The sequence below is a fragment of the Apus apus genome, chromosome 2 (assembly GCF_020740795.1).
Source record: "Apus apus isolate bApuApu2 chromosome 2, bApuApu2.pri.cur, whole genome shotgun sequence".
NCBI lineage: Eukaryota > Metazoa > Chordata > Aves > Apodiformes > Apodidae > Apus > Apus apus.
The window spans coordinates 33,113,819-33,131,462 of record NC_067283.1 but is presented as its reverse complement, the minus strand read 5'-3'; the positions used below and the strand labels follow the sequence as shown (position 1 = coordinate 33,131,462).

Sequence of the window (17,644 nt, the reverse complement as noted above, 5' to 3'; positions counted from 1 at the left end):
ACTTGTTTGGGGCGGGTTGTGGCTTTTTTTTTTAGTTTAGCATCCATAAAAGAATGGATTTCAGAGCTAATTAATTGCAATCTGTGCTTCTGAGTATAATAAAAAAATGCTTCAGCCAGACAGTTCTTCTCTCCACCACTCTTCTACAGAGATGCAAAAGGTTCTTTTAAAAGCAATGTTTCTTCTGAAAAGCATAATAATAATCTCTGTTAAATTGCTCCATTATTCCCTGGTTTGTCATGCAGTCTTTGAAGTTGGACAGCAGTACTTCCTAGTCTGGTACAAAAATTTGTCTTAGAAAAATAGTTACTATATGTATTAGGGGAAATGCTTTCTTAGGGTTATGTACCGAGAGTTCTTTCTGTGGCATTTCTTGAAGTTAACTAGATATCAATAAGCACATTTTCTTAACCAAAGGCATTTTTTGCAGGCTCAAGGGAGAATCTATGGAAAACTTAAAGAAGAAAATTTCTTTGGACCTAAAGAAGAAGTGAAACTTGAGGCTCATATAAAAGTGCCATCCTACGCTGCTGGTAGAGTTATTGGTAAAGGAGGCAAAACAGTAAGTAGCTGAAAGAAAACTTTTAGTGTTGTACAAGTATGTTTCTTATTTCAGTGTGTATATATGTATAAAGCTTAAACATTCAGCTGAAAGTGAATCCTTTGAAGTTACATTAAACCAGGTGCCATTTTTCTAGCTGTACTTGTTAAGATTTCCTTTCTTCAAGGGTGGAGTCAAGAGAAGCTGAGCTCATAGAATGATTTATTTCACAAAAAAAAGTCTAGCAAAAATTGGTACTCAGTCATATATGCACGGATTTTATTAATAGAAATATCTCTTCCATTTACAAGAACCCACTCAAAACCTGCTTCTGTGAACCTTAGCCTATGCCAGATTTTGCAAGAAGATTTCACTAATCTCATTTCATTAGAATCAAATCCAATGTGTCCAAAGGTAGCATTTCTGGCCAAAACTGAGTGAAAGTGTGATTTCTAAACAAGTGGTAGGAATTAAGACCGGTTCAGACTTCAATATTACAAAAAAAATTTTTTTTTGCTTCAACATATTTGATGGCATGTCTTGGACATGCATAAAATAACACTGAGATATTTCAGTCCTGAAAAGGTGTAGGCACTCCAGTATTTTCATACGGCTGTAAATCAGAAGCCAGCTGGTGTTTGCAAAGAAATGGTTCAGTCTGGAGTCTCCATCCTTGAGGGCAGTGGGGTTTGAAGTTAAGTGTCAGGAGGCAATGCGGCCTCTTCATTACTTGTAGTGGTAAGGTTTAAGGACAAACATGTCTGAAAATTTTATCTAAAACTTTTTAATTAAATAATGCTGTGCAGTTCTAAAATAAAATGAGTGTAAATAGGACAAAGACTCCAGCCTTGAATCTACTCAGCATTATGGAAGTTGATAGGCTACTGAAAGTAATTTGAACACTTCTCATTGCTCTGTTTGGAGTTCTCCATCTTGTGGAGGTTTCTCAAGGAGAACTATATAAATATTTAAACATTTTTCTTCCCTCCGTTATACATTGTATGAGTATTCTGACCTTAAACTTGTAAACTCCAATGTAAACACTGTGGCACATTTGCTTTTTAAAGTCATGTATTTGACACCTTCTCTGTGTTGTATTTAGTCTTTAAGACATTTCTACAAACCTAGAAAAATTGGTGCTAATTTATGTTAGAGACACAAGAGGCTCATCTTGCAAAGTGCTCATTGCTACACAGAGGCTTTCTGTTAGTGGGTTCCCTTTTTTAAACATAACTTGGGGGTCAGCAGTATCTTTGACCACATAACTGTGTCAGCAGTATCTTTGAGGCTTCGTGGTTGTGGGATATTTAAGACTTTCTGACTTCTAATATCTATTTATAGGTAAATGAGCTTCAAAACTTGACTAGTGCAGAAGTCGTAGTCCCTCGTGACCAGACACCTGATGAAAATGATCAGGTGGTTGTGAAAATAACTGGTCACTTCTATGCATGCCAGGTAAGAGGACTGGAATGAATTTCTATATTGCCCTGGTGTTTCCATGGTGTCTCTCTTATATCCACGTGCAGAGCCAAGGGATAGAAGACTTTTTTACTCAGGCTACAGAAAGCACTGCTTGTCAGACTCCTCTGTTTTGCTGCAATAAACTTTCCTCGTGCCTGTGAGAGAGATTTTCAACAATATCGCCGTTACACACATAGAACAATTTCCTTTAATTCTCCTGTTGGTATATGTAGGCTCTGGCACTGCTGAAACTTTCAAAGCAAAAGAAAACCCAACCTGTGATTGGACTGAAATTCAGATGGAAGGGAGATACAAGCCATCACATAGTAGCTGGCAAGAACTGCATGTATATATGCACATTGTCCACATTGCCCAATCTGTTGATGAATTATCATAAAGAAAATTATCACAACATTCTTTCCCTCCTTCAATTCTTAGTTCAGACCAATCCCTTGTTGATACTTCGCTGCAGGTGACTTGCAGTTCAGAAGGGAGATGGGGAGGGCTGGCAAGTCCTGTAAGTCTGACCTTCTGGATTCCCTAGTGTATAAAAAAGCTTGTCCACTCTCTTAAAACAGTGGTTCTTATAAATTATTAGTATCTCCAGAGGTGTAAAATACAAGTAGCCTGTAGCTCAAATAATCCTTGTTGGTAGTCCTCTTCCTATACTCATGCTTTCTGTATTGCAGATGTGAAAACTGACCATGTGGGTAGTGGTGGTAGGTGGAAAAAAGAAGAAAAATGAAAAACTAAGTTGTACATCATGACTAAACCAAGTATATTTTAAGTAAGGAGTAATCTTGTCAGTACTAGGAGCTTAGTTATTCCAGATGTCCTTCATCTCAGTAGCATCTATAGTCTGTTGTAAACAGCAGTCACTGTGGCATGGCATCATGACGGGTTGTTGTTTCTTCTTTATGTCCTTCAGCTTGCTCAGAGAAAAATTCAGGAAATACTGGCTCAGGTAAGAAGGCAGCAGCAACAGCAAAAAACATTGCAAAGCGGACAGCCTCAGCCAAGACGAAAATAAAGGTTTAGGAAATGGCCCATCAGAGACAGATGCCAGACCAAAGACAGACTGTGCGACAGAGAGACGGGTGGTGAGCACCTGTTGAAGTTACGCAGAAGATCCACCAAGCCAATCACCTGTTCGAGGACCAGGCAACCGTTGAACGCTGTCTCTGAGAATGTATTCCTTAGGCTCTCTCAAACTTTTGAAACCCAGCTTTAAAATAAGGACCCCTTCACTTCCCTTTTGTTCTATTCTCACAATTTAACATAAACTCGTTAGTCTTTTTTATTGTTCTTATTATTCCCCAACAATTTTAGAACTTGGTTTAATGAAGCTTTCTCTTCTGAGTTCACTGGTTAAAAAAAAAGGAAAAAAAAAAAAAGAAAAGGAAAAAAAACCAAACAAACAAAAAAAAGAAGGCATTGCTCTTATAGGTCCAGTTGTAAAAGAAGAAACACATTTGGAGGGTGGGATTGTGGGTGGGCTAGGGTTAGAGCAAGGGCACTGACAAGAGTTTAAATGTTAGTCCCAATGTTGAAACAAGTGGCATTTTTTAAAAAGAATTTGGTTGCATTTTTACATAACACTGCCATGAATAACCTAAGGGAAGTGTTGAATGGTGTTGGCCAGGGCATAAAAAGATAAATATGCATTTTACTAAACTACCTCAGGCATTTAGTACCTCAATGAGAAATTGTTCCTTTTTTGCTTTTTTTTTGGTATTTTGTATACTTTATAAAGCTAATAGTTCTTGAGCATTTTATTTTTTTAAAAAAAAATTAAAATTTGATCAGCCACCAGCCAGGAGTACTACAGACTTATCGGGGAAAACTATAGTAGAGCACTTCTAGCTGCTGGCTGATGGGAGTAAGGTGGGTAAAAAAAACACAGCCTCAGATTTTCTGAGGGCTTCAACACCATCATTTGTTTGAAAAAAAAAAAAATTCAGTGAATGTTCAAAAGATAGCGAATGATGCCAACATTCTGATAGCAGCAATGCCGTTTAGTTTTCTTTTAAGATGGGATGAAAAAGTTTGTGACGGTACTTTTTTGGGAACAGGACAAGGAAGTGATGGCAAGAGGCTGGGGTTGGGGGAAAAATTTAGAAGGCTGCAAGAGGCTGAATTTTTTTTTTTGTGCTACTTGATTGAATGCATGAACCCTTTGTGCCTTTGACCATCACTACCTAATAATGCTACATTTAACCATTTGCAGCCCATTTGGACTTTGCCATTTTGTTCAAAGAGCAAGCTTCATCTTCAGTTTGATAGAACACTTGATCTGCTAGAGTGTGTTAGAGGCCAGGAGGGTCTCTGCTGTCAGCAGATCACATCATACTGCTTTCAGTTACCACGATGGGGGAAGGTCAAACAGTGTTTGATCAGTGAAAGATAATGAAAGGCTAAGTTTACATATCCAGCCACTGTTATGGGCCACACTAAGCCACTTTGAAGGTTTTAAAAACTAGTACAAGAAGAAAAAAACAAAACAAACAACAACCTCTCTAGCCTGGCTTGTAATAGATGCAGCAGGATTTATGCACATTCTGCAACCAACCATTAGAGAAGAAAAAAAAAGTGTCAAAAGGCAGGGATAACAGGAAAGTTACCAAATTTTTTAATTTCCGAATGTAATTTGAATGATGATTGTGGTAATAGTGACACATTCAAGTTTCTACAATAAACTTCAGTCTACCTCAGTTTAAGAAAAAAAAAATATGTGGCAACACATGGTGCATAAAGACTGCTGTGTGTGTGTGTGAGCGCGTGCGCGCCTGTATGCGTGTGGTCGACAGAGCCATGCTATTACCTCTGAACCTTTTTTTGTGATGTTTTTTGTGCATGAGATGATCAGAATCACCATGCTGCACTGATTTGAGGGGCACAACGAGCAAAAACATTTGTTTCATCATTTTGTTATCTACCTCTTAGGTTCATGTTGAAATAGAGGCATTACTACATAGACTAGATAATTTTTCCCAAAGATCATTGTTGTACAGATTAGATAATTTTGAAAATGGTCTGAAGTGTTTTTCCTGCATCTCTTCTTTACTAATTGGTTTAAAAACCACAAACTTATGTTGTAGTTTTAGCAAAGAAAATGAGTTTCTTTTCCTTTTTTGACAGTGACCTTCATCTAGCCTTTAGGATAACTTTTTTTCTTACAATGAATTTAAAATTACTGAAGTATGAAAAGTCATAGCATTTTAATTTTTGTTGAGGCTTAAGTCAGTTTGACGTTCCTTTCTTAACATTTGAGGAGGATTTGACTTCATTATTTTCCATAAAAATTACTTTTACAAATATGCGCTGCATTTACATCTGCTGATTTAAGTACTGCCATCTCTTAAATTTCTAGACTTAGTATGGTAAATCATGTTTTTGTTTTCAATTGAAACTTGGTAATTTGGAGTATTTGGGATTAGCTAGAAAGTAAATACTGTAAATGATTTCAATATCCACGAAGTATGGATCATTTTTCATCTGTAATGTGCCCCCCAATGCAGCTCCACTTGCCAGATGCCTCTGAATGGAATAAAGAGTTTAACTCCTATCATCAGATGAAGTTGTGTGGTGTTTTTTTAAATTGATGAGGCACAGGGACAGACTACTCTAAGTATCTGTGGTACTTAGATCAAGTTGGCTCTCTGTCCGTAATAACTGGATAAGGATGAACCATCACCCACAGGAATTCCATAGCTGCTAGGACATCCAGCAGCCAGGTTATAATGTTTACACTTCCCATTACAAGCAGGGGATTCTCTGACTTTTCATTCATCTTTTCCCTCTCATACAACACTGCTATACAGTCTGCAGCACAGCCTGTAGTTAGTTCATGGTTTCAGACCTATGCAGATCACTCAGGCTTATTTGCTGTGGAAAGAATCTGTACTCAGCAGTTCTGACCCAGGGCTAACATGAAGGAATCTTCAACAGGTTTGAAGTGAGATCTGAGTTGCACATTTGGGCATTTTCTGGCTGCTTTTTATCCAGTCTGCTTTGGTGCTGAAGCTCTCTAACGTGGCACTAGAAGCTTGGATATGCAGAACCAGTCACACTAGCAAGCAAATGTGATGGCAACCTAACCTCACACCTACCACCACCACCCCCCAGCCACAGACCACTTGCCAGTGAGGTGGTATTGCCTCTCCATTTAGATCCTTGTTAACATTATTTGGAATAGAAATGAGAGTAGATGTTTTTCTGAATGCTTCAGGGAGAGGGAAGGGTTGGGGAATGAAGAAGCGTCACGAATAATATAATTCAGTGTGTTATTCATGAATAATATAAGAGTATAAAAACAAATTTTCCAAACTCCTGCTCTCTCCCACTTGTTTTCACAGCTTATTTACTGGGACCAACCAGCAGAAAGAGAGAATTGAAGCAGTGTCAGTGGAAGACACTGCATAGGGTGGTGCATTTCACAGGGAACTCTAAGCTAATTTTTTCATGCCACTATGGAGCTGTCTTCTGAGAACTGGCTTCTCTGCCACTTGAGCAGCATAGAAAGTTAAGCCTTCATCTGTATCACTGGTGCCTTGGGGACAGCTGAACCCCTGACTGTTTTAAGCTTTTACTTAATCATGATGCTTCTATTTGCTTCTAACTTTCCAAAGCTTCCATTCCCGAGCTGCAGGTTTGAAGGCATGTGCTGTTAGCTTCTATTAAATGAAGCATGTGTGCTGTGCAGGGCAGCATGGTCTCCATGTGGTACTAGGGCACAGGACTTTTAAATTAACATGAAAAATTGTGGTGTAAGCACTGAAGCTAGGCTGTGACAGATGTTAGCTCAACTGATGGATGCAAACGCTGCTTAATAATCAAGTGACTCATACAATGCAGGAAATCAGTGAAATTATGACTAAAGTTCCACCATGATACTTGTTTCTCCTTTTCTTCCCATCATTAAGGGAAACCTGCATGTACAGCTGTACAGAAGGCCAGATGAATCTATAGACTCAAACATTCCCAAATGTTTTCCTTCCTAAAGTTTAGTGTTGCACAGTACTGATCATCCAGACTGCCTTGGTTGATGACCCTTCTAAGAGGGTCAGACCAAGGCTCAAGTCAGGCAGGCAACCTGCCTGGGACATCACATTAGCTCGGCACAGATTAGGACAGAATCTGTTAAATGGGGGATGAGGAAGCGTTTTTCCTGCATTAGCACTTTTTATTAAATAGCAACCAGTAGATGTTCCATATAACTTTTTCACAATGTTCTTTGTCAGCAAATTGTTATACCTTGTTTTTACTGTTTTTTGTCTCATCAGTCCATTTGATGTCTTTGTCTTGTCTTACAGACTATTACCCCTTTCCAGATCCAAGAGTCCTAGTCTGTTCACACAGAAGCTGTTTCCTATGTCTTACTGTTCTTTCCTGGGTGCTCCTTTTGCTACTGTGCTCTGTGAGACAGGGAGCTGGATACTAAATGTGGGTTCATGTAATGGTGCAGTGTTAGCTGAACCTGCCTCCATTCATCTAGTTTTACTTATCTGCAGCAGCAGCAAAAGGCAAGTGGTTTCGGGGAATGATCTAAAGTTATTCCTACTTATCCCTCCTAGGAGGAAATACCTGATTTAGAACCCATCACTCTAAGACAGCCAAGGTTATCTTTCACCCCTGTGGGTTACTTATTGACAGGTATCATGAAGCATTCTGAAAATCTTTCTTTGCAGTCAGACTTAACGCCAATACCTTTATTTTGTGGGCAAAGATGTTTCATCTGCATAGTTTAAATACAATAAATGCTCCTTACTTAATTTGAAGAATCGTCTGTTGCCTTGTATCAAAAAGCAGGTGAACTCAGGGGCAGTTATTCGTGAAAGCATAGAGGCTAGACACAGCAGGAAAACATGACCAGTCCGAAATGATGGTGAGGGTATTTTCTTTTAAAAGCAAACACCTTTGCCCTCCTCCCCAAAGATCACTTTTTTTGAGCACTACGAACAGCAGCTGCTGTGCAGGGAAGAGATGCTGACAGGCCTTGAAGTATTCTGTGGGGCTATGGGAGGGGAAAAAGGTGATTACTCAGGATGCATGGCAGAGTAAGCTTTTCTGGAAGGAAGAGAGCCTAACCTAGTGATGAAAACTTTGTCCTGTAGTGGAGAAAAGCATCTTGTTTTACATAAACAAGTTTTGTTACCATATTTAAGTTCTTCTAACTGGTTACTCGATCCCACAGCAGGCGGCCTAAGTGTGCACTGCACAGCAACTTCTGAGAGTGGTAGCAGCAGCAAGCAGTGCTCAGTGACTAAGGGCTTCCTTCCAAACTACTCTTGCCTGCTTCAAAGGAGCTGAAGGTTCACACTGCCATACCATGTTGCCTCAATGTCCTTTTTCAGAAACTAAGTGAGAGTAAAACTAGTAGAGGAGAAAACTGCACACTGACAATGAGCTCCATGTTTTATCATGAAGAAAAGGAATTAAAGCTCTCCAGGTTTTTGTGTGTTTTTATTATTATTACAAACAGATTGGCCTGGGCTGAAAAACTGACTTACTGTTGTATTAACTCAAGACACTTATTCTTCTTGGCTTTTGTGTGTTCATTAACACAATGTTTTCTCTCCTCCTTCAACTTGGAGCATGACTTGCTTCATTGTCACCAGCAGCAAATGGCTTAATGCGAGAAGCCTCATCTCAACTACCATTTCAGATAGTTTTTTCCTTGCAACACAAGTCTCTTCTGTGCCGCTACTGCAGGCAGGTCTTTCAAAGACACTAGAAAAACAATTACTGTAAAGGCTGAGGATGAGTTCAAGGTAAGTAGCTTACGCAGCCGTCTTTGCCCCACTCTTCTTACTGCAAAGTCCATTGACAGCAACTCTCCCACGAAGCTCCCTTATGATAGGATTCCCTCTTTGACATTTCATGGTTTGATTTGATCTTAAAGGTCTTTTCCAACCTTTATGACTCTCTTGATTCTAATAATTTTTGTCACTTGTTCAGAACTTTACCTAGGCACACCCAACAAATACACTGTTTTGTACTGATCAACTGTAATGACTTAAGTCAGTAACTAAGACTGTATGTCTCTCAGATGTGTGAAGGCACCATCATTTCTCCTTCCACTCAGCAGCTGCATTAAGTTCTTGTTCAAGATGATCACTACTGTTAGAAGACAGTCCAAATATGAAGTCTTCTGGCAGTGACTGTGGAGTTATCTGTGCTAACTGGTCATCGTAGGAACCAAGAGTCCATAGCTTCTCCAATTCGTAAGCCTCTCGTGTCTCTGGCAGCATGAAATGCACCACTATGTTACCTGCACAGAAATTAACATGAGTTGTAAAGCAACATTACACTTCAGCTGCAGAAAGAGCTCTGGTCTTCCACCCCCATTCTGGCTAGATATAACAGGCCACCTGATGGAAATTTCAAGTTGCTGATTCCACTTCTTGAACAGTGTTAGGAACTGGGCAGTCCTTCAAAAGACTTCAAGACTACAGCCAAGAGAATGAGTGGGGATAATACTCTGGTTTAATTCAAAACACCACCACAGGGACTCCAGACCAAAGAAGTTATGACTTCTTGGGGACAACAGGAAGTAAATCAAAAGTAATTTTACTTGAAGGAGTTTCCTCCCTAAGGTTACAGATAGACTATCAGGTTTCCTGTATCACCAGCAACATTTGACTATAGCCAAATCATTTTCCTTAGGTGTGTTGCTCACATTTCAGTTGTTGGGTTTTTTTTATACTTTGCATACTATACTTTGTTATACTTCATATTTTTTATACTTTTAACTTTGTAATGTTTTTGTAGGCTTTCATTTATTCTATGCAAACAACAGTAGAGAAAATTAATTCTAGTTGTACTTCTAATGCACTTTTTTCTAGTTCTGCCCTTAGATTTTTTTCTCACTTACCATCACTAGCTGCAGTCCTCCTCACCCACCCATGCTCTATTTTAAGCCCCCCCCAAAAAATTAGAGGGTGAGATTCTAGAGCTAAGAGTGAAGGAGAAATGCTTTCTGAACGCAGACTCATGTTTGTGTAAAGAGTTTCACACTTGTAGAATGAAGAATTGAACTCCATTTGTTAGGACTGAAGTTTTACCCTGTGTCATGGTATGATCTGGGCAGCAGAAAAGTCTGTTCAACAATTCAGTGCTAGAAAAGCATACAAAGAGCCTCCACTCACAGAAACAAGGATTATATAAACCTGAGAACACTGACTGAAGTAGCTTTCCCACCCCCCCACTACTCTTATCTTCAATTTATTAAGACCTGTTCTAGCCGCTGCTAAAAGCATTTTAGTTACTGCTTTCTTCTTGGTGCCAATGATCTTTAGTGAAAATGTATTTAGTATCTCAAGCAACAACAACTGGAATTCCAATATATCAGCATACTGCAGACTCTCCACAGCACCCAGGTTCATGGTGAGATGCTTCCTTCAACAAAGAGCTCATGCAGAACTTCATATTGGTCAGATTCATGAATATTTACCAAAATCGATGCACAGCCAATCATCTGTCTCCTTCCCTTCAATCCGAGTATGAGGATCACTTTCTTCTTTGTGGTGCTTGTACTGAGGGAGAAGCAATGGCAAAAAAAGTAAATACTTTGCTTTTATTCAAAAGCACTCAAATGTAACAGGTAAGCTGGACTTTGCTGAGTTGTTTAGTATTGCCTTCAGTCTGAAATTAGATTACCTAATGTTGGCTCTGGTGTCTGCACAAAAAAAGAGTAAGTTTTCACTGATACAAGTACACATAAGTAGATGTTTCTCAATTGGATTCTAATGCTCAGCATTCTCATAAAGTTATCCATTAATTTTACAGGTGTCCACTTTTTCCTCAAGATGAACACTATAACTTAGCATTAATCTTTCAGTTATAGGTTTCCTGTAACAGCCAATACCACTGAATTTTATTTTGTTTCAGATAATTTTCATCATTGTTTTACATTGGCTAGTTAAGGATGCAGAAATGGAGATGCCAAGGTTATCCTCTTCTCAGACAGAGGAGTGGGGAGAAAACAACTTTCAGCCCATGCTGTGAGGAAGGCATCCAGACAAACCTCCTGTCTCTTGAGAGCAGGCTCTCAACACTGACTACAAGCTGTGGGAGGAAACATGACTGACAAGCAGGTTTCCAAACTATGAACCACTGTGAAAGAGGGGAGGGGGTAGCTCAGAGCTAGCCCCTGCAAAAGCTCAGCTAGGGCAAGGTAGTTTGTTCCCTATCCAACATGGTGATTTCCAAGATTCCATCCTGAGAGGCCCAGCTCTGCCCAACTAGTATATTAAGAACCTAAGCACCCACCAGAGCTGAAGAAATTCAACAACTCGAGGCTTAAAGTACTGCCTCTTTCACATCTGGCCATAGCCTACTTGTTTCTTCACAGAAAGCATCAATATAAAAAATAAAATGAAGTCAGCTCTATCTTCATAGAGGTCATTTATTCAAATTTCTACCTCATTTCTAGTTTAATCAGTCAATCAAAAATATGGAAATCTTCTTCAAGCTGAAATTAAAAAACAAACCAAACAACATTTACTTCAGCACAAGGCCACAAGGAAGACTGAAACTGCATGGCTCTAGCAGACATTCCTGCTATAGAAGACAAAATACAAAATAGGTTGTAACAGCATAGCTGTCTAGCAAAACAAAATGCAGCTGTTCCTGGTCCTTCCCACACAACACTAGCTGCCTGACAATAGCCCTAGTTTGCAAACCAGAATGGAGAACTCAGAACTAGTTCTACCTTCCTCTCTTTAAGATACCTTGTGAAATATCCTCAAAAGCAGGTACTTGTCAAGGACTCTCTGAAAGTAGGTTTAAACTACTAATGAGCCCAGTGTGCACTGCCATCAGCTATGTAACAGGGGTTGGAAAAGCTCACCTCTGCTACAAGCTTTCTTCAGCCCTATCTTTAACAGCTGTGCAATGGTAAATAGATTACAATACAGGGCAAGTATTAGTTTCTTCCTCTAGCATGAAACCAAATGGGAAGGGATAAGCAATAGTTGGGACTTTGCCATTTACAAACTACTGGAATAAAAGCAGCAAGACCTCACACTACGTGTGAACGGCTCTGCATTATAGTGTGAGTAAATCGTGCGTGACCATAACGTGGAGATGCTGTAGGTAAAGCCTGCCAGCTGCCCAGTCCTGCTCAGCACCTGCTCTGCTTGACATCTTAAGCTTCAGCTTACTTCGCCTAGAAAACTTTCCATGCCAGACAAGCTCAGCCACTCCTGCGTACTTGGCCAGGCTGCCCTGGTTTCTCGGACGCCCAGGAGGATGCATGTCTCCCCAGGGGCTCTGCCCTTGCCAAAGAGCTGCTCTTGCAGCCACCAGAGGGAGCCGCCAGAGGTAACGCAGGGATGTTTTTGCAGGGTGGGTGGTATTCAGTGATCTCCTGGTTTGGGGGAGATGGACAGCTGTTAAGACTAGCATGCTATGGAAGTAGTAGAGTACAAATTAGGCACTTAAATGTAGTACATTCAAATCGCGCTAACCTAAGAAACTCCTGTCACCTGCTCAGAAAGGCACTGAACAGCAATACTATCTCCCTCTCAAGCCTCACAGCTGAAAACAATGGGACTGGAAGGAAGTAAAATTAAGAAGAAAAAATGGTGTCAAGAAGGGAACGTGTGTGAAGAGAAGGCAAAACACAGGTTGAGTACAGAGAGTTGACAGACGGGGGGCAGTCGTACTCCTCACACTGCTCTTTCTGGCCTTAAAGTTTCTCCCTCCTAGTCTGGTCCTTATCTCTAAGCTCCATCTGTATTTTTATTCTGACCTCTCTCGTTGTACTGAAAAGCCCACATTCTGCCAAAGCCAAATAGTGCAAGACTGCTGTGCAACGATGGCTGCTGCTGCTTCTTTCCTCCTCTACATGGACAGAATGGTGACTGTTAACTTGCAGTTTGTCTTAGCAAGCCCATGAGGGGATCTTGTGCCTCCTACCATACCATCTTTTTTCCAGGCTTATGATTTACCTGAGAACCTGGAATCTTAGAGATTAGGGCTTGAGAGTAGTTAAATTAAGCTATTTCAGCTGAGTGGGAATAGCTATGAAGCTTGTTGGATGGAAGACAAAAGTGGACACAGGTTATCATCACCATTTCACATCACTCTTGTTCTAGCCACCAAATTGTGCTAACGTCATCACCATTCTAAACACAGTGAGGTCTGTTTTTAAAATATTTGCTCTACATTTTAAGTAATACTGTTAAGGGGAATAAAAATAGTTAGTTGGGAGGTATATTAGGGACTGAATAACATAAAGATAATTAGTTTCATTTGTCTGGTACACCACCTATATGTGCAGTCCCAGGGAAATTCCTTTCACATTTAAAACCATTCCTCAAAACCCAGAGAGGGCAGCAGGAACTGTCTTACCATATTCAGCATGTAATGTGCCATTGCATGGAGATGTCGTGTTGAAGATCCACTCACAATTATAAAATAATTTGAGTAATTTATTTCTGGAGGTAGCTGGATGACACAGATGTCTTTAGCATTTTCTTGCCTCAGCAGAGCTACAGCAAAGTCAATATTGAACTTTGGAAGAACAGTATCTGGAACACAGAGAAAAAATAATACAGTGGCAATTTATCTTTTTAATTGCAAAAAACCCAACCACTTAAGAAGACATAAAATGGCAATGAACTGAATTACAGCCTAAGCTAGACATTCAGTATAGCAGCTGGTTCGATACTGACAATGCAACATGAACTGCAGACTTTTAAAAATAATTCTTAAAACCATCAACATTGAGAACTAAACACTTTTCTGGTAAATAACACTATCACTAGATATAACAGTTAGTAGACATCAAAGTTTCTGTTAAGTATCTTATTTCTTGTTGTTAGTACTTAAGAGTCAATGCTATCATCAGATATACGCCAACTAAGATGAAAGAAACCTAAGTATTTCAACAGACATTATGAAAACAACGGCCAAATCTAAAAATGTTTCAGACAATGCTCTTCAATGGGCCTATGATAATACATGGTGATGAAATGGACTCTAACATCTTAAGTATGTGAAATCAATATATTGAAAATGGAGCTGATGTGCAGTGTGAAGGTACTTTTTCTCTTCACACCGAGTTAAGTCACTTCTCTTCCCTAGCCTGTTCTGCCACAGAGCATTGCAATATTGTAGACAAAAGCTTTAGTCCTTCAACAGTTTAAGCAAGCCAGCTTAGAAACTAGAAATAAACTGATTTCATGGTGTGAACAGGAGGTAGTTGCACAAATTTACTAATGTGCCCTGACTGGGTAGATGCAACTTATGTGCATACTTAAGGAATAATTGGAATCTGTCAGCAATGCATGCCTGCCACTATAAAGAGAACCAAACATCAGCACAAAGCCAAGCTTTATACTTACCAATATAAAGAAAAAGCCAAACAAAAGAACAATAGCTACATATAATTATATGCATGAATGGGGATATGAAATTGGATCAGATCTCTGTAAAGGAAAGCCTTTGAGCTTAAGGACTCATGCAGTCCTTCAACTTTGCTGTGGTCACACATGCAGAAAATTAGCAGTGGCCACAGTTCCTCCAGACACAGCAGTTACAAAAGTTAAATATTTGTCTGGTAGCCACATGTGAAGCCTCTAGTGCCTACTTAGAGAACCAATGGTCTGAACAACCCCAGGCACACTGCCACACTGAATGTCACGGTCAGATCTAGGCTAGAGAAGATTTGGCTAGAGAAGATTTGCAGAACAGCTACACAAGACCATCTCTGTGCACACAATGCTTATACCCGTAACCAGTCATCACGCTACTAAAACTGTGAACCATACAGGGAAATTTCCTTGCGAGTATACACCAGAGAAACACATCTTCTACTCGGCACCACTCTCCTCAAAAAGCTCCCAGAACATCTCCGCACGTAGATACGGACAGACCCGGTCTATGCTACCCACCGACTCCCCCCTTGACCTCAGGCCTTCGGAGATGATGCTGGCACAGCACACCCTGACCCTGCGGTCTCAGCCAACACAAAGGCGATTCCGTCGCAGCAGGCACCCTTAGGATCCTCCTGCAGCCGCAGGATGACATCCCATGCCTCCCGAAAAGCCACCCGCTTCGCGAGACGCTACGCTTCGCCTCGGGCACCGTTTCCCGCAGCGGGGGTGCGCACCGGGCAGGGCCGAGGCTCTCCGGGCCCCCTGCCGGGCTGCCCGCTGCCCACGCTCGGGGCTGCCAGGCCTCGCCCGGCGCGGTGACCCCGCGCCCTGCAGCACCGCGGGCCCGCGGGGAGGGTCGGCGGACAAACGCGCTCCCCCACCCGCCGGGGCCCTGTGGGGAAGACGCGGCTCAAGAACCACGAGAGCACCGGACCGAAGCGCCAACCGGCAAGTCAAAAGGCTCCCGGCCGGTGCGGCGCACCCAGGCGAGCCGCCGGTTCACCCCGGCCGCTCGCCCTCCCGCGGGCCGGGCCGCCCTTCGCCGAGCCCTACCTGCCGCCTGGCGCCGCTCCGCCGCCCCCAGCGCCCCGGCTCCCGCGCCGCTGCCTGCCGCGCCCCGGCGGCCCCCGCGGGGAGCCCCGGGCCCGGGCCCGGCCGCGGGCCCCCGCAGGGCACCCCCCGCCGCGCGGGCCCCGCGCCGCAGCAGCCGCCAGGCCCCCGGCGCCGCCCGCCACATGCCCGCCGCCGCGCCCCGCCCCCCGCCAGGCCGCTCACCCATTGGCCAGCGGCGGGCACGCCTCTTCATCTGATTGGCCCATCCTGCCGTCCGTCAGGCGCCTCTCCTGGGCGCCTGCGCAGTGCCTGGCTGGAGCCCGCGCGGCCGGGCGGTCCCTGCTGCTGCGCCAGAGGTCGCGGCCCGGGGCGAGCGGCGCCCTGCGGGGGCGGGCTGTGGGGGCCTGGCTGCCCGGCCCGGCCCTGCCCTGCCCTGCCCTGCCCTGCCCTGCCCTGCCCCGCCCGGTCCTGCCCCGCCCCGCCCCGCCCGGCACCGCCGCGGGCTGCTCTGGGTGCCGCGCCGGACTCCCGCTGCGGTGGTTTGGGTGTTCGGATGAGAGCAAAGGGGCGGCTGCGGCTCGGCCTCCCTCCCCCTTGTCCCCGTTTTGTGCTCCTCGGCAGCGTTTTCTGACGGGTGCCCGAGCCCTGGGGCGGTCAGCGGGGAGGGGCGGGCGAAAGGGAGCGGCCCCGGCTGCCGGTGACTGCCGTGCTGCTGCCTTGGGGAGCTGGAGGGGCAGACAGGGCACATGAGCGCTGCCGTACAAACCCTCGTCACCTGTCCCGGTTCGAGCCTCCTGTCCCCTCTTAGAGCCCATGGATCTGCCTGAAAGGCTCCAGCTGCTTCGCAACTCGCACATTCTTCTCGGGGAAGTCCCTTTTACGTCTGTGGGTAACTCCCACACGGTGTTAGTGAGTGCAGGGTGGTGGTCCTGCTATGGCTGTTGTGCTGTGGAGGATGTCAAGGGTTAAAAAGCTACAAGCTGGGCAAGCTCAAGCGTTTGTATTTACTGTGGGTGAAAGGTGTTGCCTTTCGTCCCCTTCTCCTGGAGATGTTGGCATGTGCACTGACAGTGAAATATAAGAATTGCTGGTCAGACTTTTCCCCACCATCACTGAGTGTAAGGGTAAAACAATGGTATTAAGGCTTAAAAGGCCTAATCTTGTGAATTATAAAGGCCTGCAGCGCTAAAAACTTTAGCTTTGTAGGAAGTTTGGCTGTGCTGTACAAGGCTGGAGTTGGTCAGTTATACTAATAGGTCACAGTGTCTGGATGTCCCTTGCAAAGTTTAGTTTGATTTCTCTACAATTCCTTCAGGGACTGGTGTTTTTTAGCCTTAGTTTCAGCCTAGGAATACTTTTGGTAAGAAGAAAATGCTACATCTGATGAGACTCGTTTGCATGCTATAAAAAGTGTTCAAGAAGAAAAAGGGGAACAAAACAAGCAGTTTGAAATAATTATTCATTTTTAAAGTGTTTTTTAACAAACTCATCATGCAGCTAATGTTCCTGTTTCTCTTGATGACATGTTTGAAAAGAGATTCTTTCTAAAGACGATGTACGTTTATGTTTTATGTCATTCTTTTATGTTTTTTCTCCAAAGGGGATGCCTGAAACCTGTCTTGTAACATCTGCTGACATTCACAAATCTGTTGTTTGTCAGCTGTTCTTGCCTTTGAAGGACATGAAATTCATTTCTATCCTGATCTGTTCTGAAATTGCATTCATCTGGTTGGTAAGAAAGTCTCCTTGTGTCTCAGGTTCGTGGTGCCATTGCTCTGAGTACTTTTGAAGGGCAACTGCAAAACCAGCTAGATTGCCAGATGTGCACAAGTGAACCAAGACTAAAGCAAATCCAGTTGTGTTTTCTGGAGGTAGATACTGGTTCGATTGGCAATTAGGCAGCTCAGCAGGTTTCTCATCTGACAGTATCTCTTTCTGCGACAAAGGAAATGTACTCCTTGAAATCATTAGATGGTTTATTTGTCAATGCAGCAGTTAGATTCCATTGTATAAAAGTAAAGATGTATGAAATGGAAGTTACAGCTGAAAAGGCAAAATCGAATTATAAAACCTTAATATTCTGACATTATTTTTAAAGGAAGATAGTGTAAACTATTCTGTATACTTAGGTTAAAGGTAAAAAAGTTCTTAAAGTGTGCTCGAAAGCTGTTTCCTATGAATAAGCTCAAGATGTGCCTGAGCTCCT

The 17,644-nt window shown here is 42.7% G+C and overlaps 2 protein-coding genes across 2 annotated transcripts in view; one reads left to right on the top strand and one right to left on the bottom strand.

Moving 5' to 3' along the window:
• Positions 1-5,573, top strand: part of IGF2BP3 (insulin like growth factor 2 mRNA binding protein 3) — a 118,568-nt gene extending 112,995 nt beyond the window's left edge. The window contains exons 13-15 of the mRNA XM_051609524.1: positions 431-562; positions 1,883-1,996; positions 2,931-5,573. Of these exons, the coding sequence (XP_051465484.1) occupies positions 431-562; positions 1,883-1,996; positions 2,931-3,032 (348 nt within the window). The 3' untranslated portion in view covers positions 3,033-5,573. The remainder of the gene's footprint in view (positions 1-430; positions 563-1,882; positions 1,997-2,930) is intronic.
• Positions 5,574-8,445: 2,872 nt separating this feature from the next.
• On the bottom strand, positions 8,446-15,664 carry MALSU1 (mitochondrial assembly of ribosomal large subunit 1). The gene is made up of 4 exons (XM_051610223.1): positions 15,439-15,664; positions 13,358-13,536; positions 10,455-10,536; positions 8,446-9,272 (listed from the first exon to the last, which is right to left on the bottom strand). The coding sequence occupies exons 1-4, from the start codon at positions 15,662-15,664 to the stop codon at positions 9,067-9,069; spliced, it is 693 nt and encodes a 230-aa protein (XP_051466183.1). The 3' UTR covers positions 8,446-9,066.
• Between the last annotated feature and the right edge of the window lie 1,980 nt (positions 15,665-17,644).